At 41.1% G+C, this 7,847-nt stretch overlaps 1 protein-coding gene across 1 annotated transcript in view; it reads right to left on the bottom strand.

The window, feature by feature from the left end:
* Window positions 1–7,613, bottom strand: part of EXOC2 (exocyst complex component 2) — a 260,684-nt gene extending 253,071 nt beyond the window's left edge. The window contains exons 1-3 of the mRNA XM_006870567.1: window positions 7,496–7,613; window positions 4,850–5,026; window positions 388–514 (exon numbers count right to left, since the gene is read on the bottom strand). Coding sequence (XP_006870629.1) covers window positions 388–514; window positions 4,850–5,026; window positions 7,496–7,613 — 422 coding nt within the window. The remainder of the gene's footprint in view (window positions 1–387; window positions 515–4,849; window positions 5,027–7,495) is intronic.
* Between the last annotated feature and the right edge of the window lie 234 nt (window positions 7,614–7,847).

Genomic DNA, 7,847 nt, shown 5'->3' with positions numbered 1-7,847 from the left:
TATTTCTAGAAAATCAAACAGATGAATTCTATTTTTACTTCCAGTACCTTATAAATATTTAAAATTAGCAACTCCAGATAACACATTAAAACTCAAATCATTAAATCTGTTAGCTATTAAAACTTTAAGGACCCTTTCTTTTTCACAAAATGTACACTGAAAAGAACTAAAGAGAGAAGTTATTTCTCCACAAAGTTTTCATTAATGCGAACAGTCTCTGGCAGCAAAACATCTGGATGGAGCTTCAGAAATAACACTGTCTCCAAACAACTGAAGTGGCTTCACAGGCGCAGCCTGATGTTTCCGGAGCTGTATTCCTTACACTGTAAGTATACAAACTCTCAGCAACTCAGAAACAATGACAACCGAGGGTCATCTGACACTCACTTTTCAATCTCAATCCCAAGTGGATTAGCAGGACGGAGGGACAATGGAGGAATGCCTTTATTCCTGTCGGTGCGCATGTCGTAATAATTCATTTCATCTACCCAGACAGCCGACTGATCCAGGATACCTAAGAAAAATGGGAAGCACATCCTTAATAAGGTAAAGGAAGCTTCCAAGTCTTGCCACATTGCTTTAACTTTCTTAAAGTTGTATAGAAGCACGCTAAGATAATTTTTCAAAGATGTGAGGGTACAATAGTCCAGATATTTTTATAATGGCTAATGACTTAACTTAAAACACTAAGAATCTATAAGAAGGTAGTCTCACAGTTTCACAGTACATTACTTAATATAGAAGACAAATGATGGTTACGAAAAAGTTCTGTCAAAACAAGAGTACGTTACAAATGATAAGCATTATGACTATGCATTTTCAAACATTACTGGTTAAACAGGGAAAAAAGATTCCAGTCATTAGTATATATGATTCAATGAGACTACCCTGAAATCATATAAACTTTCGGAAAACTTGTAGGAAATACCTAGACACAAGACTTGAATTTTCTGTTGCTGCTAAGTACCGTCGAGTCGCTTCTGACCCATAGCATCCCTGCATAGGGTTTCCCAGGAGCAGCCAGTGAGTTTGAACCCACCAACCTTGTGGTTCAAACAGACCTTGTGGTCGAGTGCTTTATTCCCATAGCACCACAAAAGCCAGTTAAATGAAAAGATTTATATTTCTGATGACTGTTGAAAATCCATTATGTATATATAATTTTATATTTAATACTCAAGAGTTTCTTCTGGTAAACAGGAAAATCAAATGTTCTTTAAATGGTTCTTGAAAACACTCAAGAATGTCTTTCCTTGTCTTTTCCAACTCAAACACTGACATTTTCATTTTTTTGTGATATTGTTGATGTGAAGTGCCATGGAGTCAGTTCAGACTCAGAGCAACCCTGTATAGGGTTTCTGAGGAGTGGCTGGTGAGTGAAAACCACAATCTTGGGGTTAGTAGTCCAGTGCTTATCCTACAGCAACACACCAGGACTCTTTTTTTCTGATAGGTCTACAAAATTAATATACTCCTTCATGCTATTTTCCATTCCTTTAACTGTACTAAAAATGTTCTAATAGTAATCACAGAAGGTTGTTTTCATATTATGCTGAAATCAACGTGGCACATTCGACCAAATATCTTAAACACATTCCAAAGAATACCCAGCTTGTGTTACTAAAATGAAGGGCTGGGTAGACTCTGTGAATAAGACACAATCTCTGAAAACCTGGGTCCAATATGTTTGCAGCTCTTAGCAATCACAGCCAGGACAGGACAGCCAGCTTCCAGCTCTGGCTATCACCAGTGGACTGAGGAGCCCAGTATCAGGAAGCACAGATGAGAATGGCCCGGCCCTGCCTGGAGGAAGGAGCAAAGACTACACAGAATAAGAGGGTATAAGACCGGCATCCTTTGTGATTCCTAGTCTTCTCAATACCTAGTGCAGCCCTGCCTGGAGGAAGGAGCAAAGACTACACAGAATAAGAGGGTATAAGACCAGCATCCTTTGTGATTCCTAGTCATCTCAATACCTAGTGCAGGCCTGCCTGGAGGAAGGAGCAAAGACTACACAGAATAAGAGGGTGTAAGACCGGCATCCTTTGTGATTCCTAGTCTTCTCAATACCTAGTGCAGCCCTGCCTGGAGGAAGGAGCAAAGACTACACAGAATAAGAGGGTGTAAGACCAGCATCCTTTGTGATTCCTAGTGCTCTCAGAACTCAGTGCGGTAGAGGTCTCGTCAGCGGGGAGGACAGCAGGGGCAAATACTCCCCACCCTGCACGGGTCCCCATGCATTCCCTGAGCCAACTGTGTCTGGCCCTATACTGGTGCCTGAGAATCGATTTACTGCTTTCCCAGAAGCATTCTTTTGTTGTTGTGAAGTCCCATCGAGTCAATTCCGACTCATAGCAACCCTGTTTAAGGTTTCCATGGCGTGGCTGGGGAGTTTGAACTGCAGACCTCAAGGTTCAAACTGACCCTGGGGTTCAATTCATTATCCTACAATGTCACACCAGAACTGCTACGTTGTTGTTGTTGTTAAGTGCCAATGAATGGGTCCTGACACATAGAAGCCCTGTATAGGGTTTCCAAGGAGCGGCTGCTGAGTATGAACTGCCGACCTTGTGGTTCAAATCAACCTTGTGATCCAGTGCTTTAACCACAGCGCAACACCAGGAGTCCAGTACTGCTATATAAACATGGACTTCCTCAAAATGCTCCTTCAGAAAACTGGAAAGTTGCCTGCTTTTCTTTCACAGTTAAGTTTTTAAAAAGATTAAATAAAAATGAGTAAATACAAATATTATATGTTGTTGTTAAGTGACGTCGAGTCAGTTCTGACTTAAAACAACCCTGTGTGGGATTTCTGAGGAGCAGCTGCTAATCTTGTGATTCAAACTGATCTTGTAGTTCAGTGCTTATGCTACAGCACCATACAAGAACTCTGTAAATAAATTAGTAAATGTTATATAGTTCTCTTAAACTCCTTACCTAAATTCTTATTTATCAAAAAATAAATAAAAACCTAAGACTATGAGAAGATTAAAAGCATAGTGCTGCAGAAAATTTCCATGGTTGAAATAACTTAGAAAACACATTTTTAATATAAAAAATTGTAATGCAAATTGTTTATATATAAAAGGAAAGCACTGCATGGGTTTAATTATGATTTGGAGTCCTGGTGTGGTGCTGTAGGATAAAGACCTTTAGGTCAGCTGTTCAAAACCACCAGCCAGTCCTTGGAAATCCTACATAGGAACCAACTCATTGGCACTTAACAATGACAACCATTATAACTTACAATGAACTTGACAGTGTACTTGCAGAGCCACAAAAGATGAATATGACACTATTCTAATTTGAGTCAGGAAGATAAGCCCACACAGAAACAGTGATAAGAACAACAATTCCAAACAAGCATTTACTGAGTGCTTGCAATGCTCAGGCCTTTTACGTTGATGCTCGAACTCATTCTGCGCCGTCTAAGGTGGACAACTGTTACAGTATAACTGTGGACCGTCAAGCCAATTTCGGACTCAGAACATCCCTACACAACAGGCAGAACTGCCCCACAGGGTTTCCTAAATTGTAACCCCACCAACTTTTTGGTTAGCAGCCAAGCACTCAGTGTTAGACTCCCAATAAACAAGGTGAGCACAGGCTTAGTTGTGCTGACTTGTTCGTCTGTAGTGAACAGTTCCACATTTTTTCACCACCTCAAAGATCCTGCGTCTAGGTGTGGCTGCCATTGTTCTCTCTTCTTACCCCACACCACCATTCTACAGAATCAAAACCTCTTTTCTAATGTACAGTCCCAGGCAGGGCGAACACTCAGTAAGCAAGGTGACATGAGCTAACGTGTGCTCACGTAATCTGTAGTCAACAGCTTCACATCTTTCTCACTACATTGCTTATCTTGCTTATTGGGTAATCCATCCCACTGCAAGCACTTAACCACTGAGCCACTGGGGCTCCCTACTCAGATGTTACCTATTAAGAAACGAGACATTAAAGTCAGACAGATGAGCATGGTCAAGCCCAGCTGAGAACCCAGAGACTGGCTCCAATCTACTATCATACAAGGAAGCAAGTGTCAGTGAAAGAAGAGTGTCCCCATGGGTTAATGTGCTGGATCGTCAAGTCGGTTTTAACTGCAAGGTCAGTGATTCAAGCTCATTAGCCCCTCCTTGGAAACCCTATACAGGGTACTTACAAGTCGAGATCAACTGGCTGGCACTTAACAACAACAACATGGGGTACTAGGAGTCCTGATGTGGTGCTATAGGGTAAGCACTGAACTGCTAATCACAAGGTTGTTGGTTAAAACCCACCAGTTGCTCCTCGGAAACCCTATATATGGTTGCTATGAATTGGAACTGACTTGATGGCACTTAACAACAACGTGGTATTATGGAGACTGATTACTTACAGTTTGGAAACCTAGAAACACACCCAACACAGATAATGTTTCATCTGCATCTCAACAAATGGGGAAAATTAAAGGAAAGGAAACTATTGAAATGCTATTGATAATTTGACCAAATCACCTCAAATGGTAACATTTTAATACTTTAAAAGAAATGCAGTTATATTCCAAATCAAGAAATCAAAATTGTCACATCAAAACATAAAATAATTACATATGTAAAGAATTTAGAATGACAGCTTTCTTATGAGGTCATACTTGTTTTATTGACTGTTAGCTCAGTAAACCACAATCAAGCAAACAACAGTAATGCAAACTGTAGCTCTCATCCTATTCCTGTCAAAATACACACACACTGAATGTAAGCTGATGAAACATGAGGTGAATTTCATATGAATCTACCAGTATAGAATGTGAGAAGATTAAGTAAGACTCTGAAATTTCTTCTTAGAACAAAGTTGTTAATACATGCTATACCTATTTTTTCAGGCTTCAGCAGCTTGAAAGAGACAGTCGAGGTTCCTTTGCCACCAGACTTGGTTGTCACAATGATGTCCCCTTTGTCATTTTTAGCTTGTCCCACTCGACACACGATTTTACTTGCAGACATCCATTCTGCAGTCAGGAGGCAGTTGTGCCCACAGATGGTCAGGCCTGGAATGCAAGGGTGACAACATGAAGCCCAGAGCAGCAGTGACGAGACTTTCAGCTTCTCGACGCATGATAAGCAAATTTTTCTGTTAGTAACACCAGCTTGTTCCATGAGCTGAAAAATGAATCTAAAAATAACATTCTCTTATTCAAGAACTTTTTATTGTTGGATATAACCAATATTGGGGAGCGTGATGGCTCTGTAGGCTAAAATCTGGACTGCAAACCACAAGGTAGGTGGCTCAAGCCAGTCATTCTCTGGGAGAAGGATGAGGCTTTCTTCTCCCACAAAGATATATAGCTTCAGAAACATTAAGTTAACTATAGGCACTTATCATCAACAACAAAACCAGTATTATTCGCAAATACACTGCTGTTTTTACTGAATTTGGTCTATTCGGTTTTTTACCTAACATTTATGACTTCATGTACAGTACTTTTATGTTTCTTTAAACGTCAATGGTATTAGAAAACAATTTATCATAATTGCGTTATATACATTCCGGATTAAACTAAGAGAATCTCCAACTGCTATCATAAATACCAGAAGGAAAACTATTGATTGCTACTATTAGAAGTCTAAGTTGCTGATATAAATTTGAAAGTATACTAGCAAGCATACGTATCATTCTGTAAAAAAAAATTCTATACTCACCCATCTTCCTGAAAATAACCTGCATGTACTTTTATTTTGCTCGTCTTTAATTATATGTTGCATTAGAGAATGGAGCCAACTACTAGCTCTCTTGAGGATTCTGACCTAAAGTGGATTCTTTATTTTAAACAGAGCCTGCGTCTTGTTTTACTGGATGACCATCTCATTCTGTGTCTGCATAGCAGCTCCTACATACAGCAGGGTTCATGCTGCCTTAGTGTTTTCCTGAAGAGACTGTCACTAGACCTTCTGTCCCTACAGTCAAGCTGCATTCCGGAGAGGCTGCCTAAGCTTACTGACGGCCGGCACTCTCAATACCTAGTAAATGAATTAAAGCACATACAGGAGCCACCCAGCGCAGCAGGGAAAGGTTGTGGTGGGTGACACTGTCCTCAGGCGAGGCGCCCATATTCCGTGTGACACACCATCTTGCTGCCTGTCTGCTCCTGCCGCAATTCAGCCTGAGAAACCCTAGGGGGCCGTTCTACTGGGTCCTACAGGCTCACGAGGAGTTAGAAGGGAGTCAATGGCAGTGGGTTTGGGTTGGTTTAAGTCAAAAGATCCGCCATCAGTCTACTTTGATGCTGGAAGCGATTCCAACTCTGCTTCAATACCAGCACAGTCACCCGTAGAGGGCAGGCTTCAGTGAAGCTATAACAGGAGGGCCTAGCAATTTACTCCCAAAATCAGCCAATAAAAGCCTGTGGATAACAACTGTTTTTGTTGTTTAGGTCATCGAGTCCATTCCGACTCATAACAACCCAGTATGCAGTTTCCAAGAAGCAGCTGGTGGGCTTGAATTGCCACCTTGAAGTTAGCAGTCCAGTGCTAGTCCTATACCACCACATCAGGGCTCCTATAGGCAGCAACAGGACACAATAAAAAATTTTTTTAAATCCCAAAACATATTGATCACAACGAAACACTGTCTAAATGACTTGCTTTGGACATGTCATCAGAGGGGTCAATGACATGTCTTTACTAGAGAAGGGCATCATCTTTGGTGGAACCGAGGGCCAGTGAGGGCAGGCAGACCCTCAGTTTGATGGACGGGCACAGTAAGCATAGCGATGAACTTTGAGTGTGTTGGGGATCATGAAGACGAACCCAAGTCAGGCAATGTTTGGTTCAGGTATGCACAGGTGCCACAAGTCCAAGACAATGTACTGGCAGCTATCACCCTAACTCTACATAAAAAGATAAATTAACCTGGGTGGGAGTTAATTTGAAGAGATTTTTTTGTCTGAATCCTTGGCAAGAAAACAGGTATAAACGACTCAGGAAACTGAATACAGGGCAGCATCAACCTGGGCAGAGAAACAGAATTCATAGGTAAAGATGCATGCTGGTGAGAGAGAGGGGCCTCATTTAGGTCTAGTGAGGTCAGAGAGTCAAAAGGCACTGACTCCAACAGCAGTAGATGTGATATGCAGAGCAGTGAGAAACAGAAGGCAGGGCTCACAGAGTACTTCAGAACGTCTGAGGACATTTGTACAAGTGGGGAAGACCAAAGGGAACCAAAAACCAGGAGACTGTTTGGGCACTTGAAGCTGAGGGGATCAAAGCTAAGGAAATAGGGTAATTCTCAGCTGGGAGATACTTTCTTTAATAAGGACAGAACTTGGTGAAAGACAATAGCCACAAGACTCCGGAAAATAATGACTTGAACAGGAAAATCAGAGAAACAATTCTTTTGATTTTTATTCAGGTTTTTATATACAGCTCACAATGATGTGACCTACCAACTTCCTAATTTCAATAACTTATCTTTCCTCATCTGCCCAACATAAAGAGATATATACCACAAAGGATCTTACCTATGAGGTCAGGTGGACCAGTTCCCAGGTTTTCTCCTCTAATTGTGACCTTTGTCCACGGGATTCCTTCCTTTGGAGAGATGCCTGTCACCAGGGGGGGTTGTCGTGATCGAGACATTTTTAAAGCAAATTGATGATCTAGTTATAGATGAGCTGTCAAAACAAAAAGAAAAACATAGTGCCAAGGAAACTGAGAATTAACTGAAATCATAATGAGAGACATTCAGCATCAAAAACTGAATGTATCCTAACTAACACCTTAGCTGTCACTTAGCCTGTCAGTCGGCATCTACTCAACATGAAGTTTATTTACAACACTCCAGTCAGTGCTACAAGAGACACAGCAGGAGAA

The sequence above is a fragment of the Chrysochloris asiatica genome, unplaced genomic scaffold, assembly GCF_000296735.1.
Source record: "Chrysochloris asiatica unplaced genomic scaffold, ChrAsi1.0 scaffold00144, whole genome shotgun sequence".
NCBI lineage: Eukaryota > Metazoa > Chordata > Mammalia > Afrosoricida > Chrysochloridae > Chrysochloris > Chrysochloris asiatica.
Note: the sequence above shows the minus strand (reverse complement) of the source record. Positions and strands in the feature narration are given on the sequence as shown.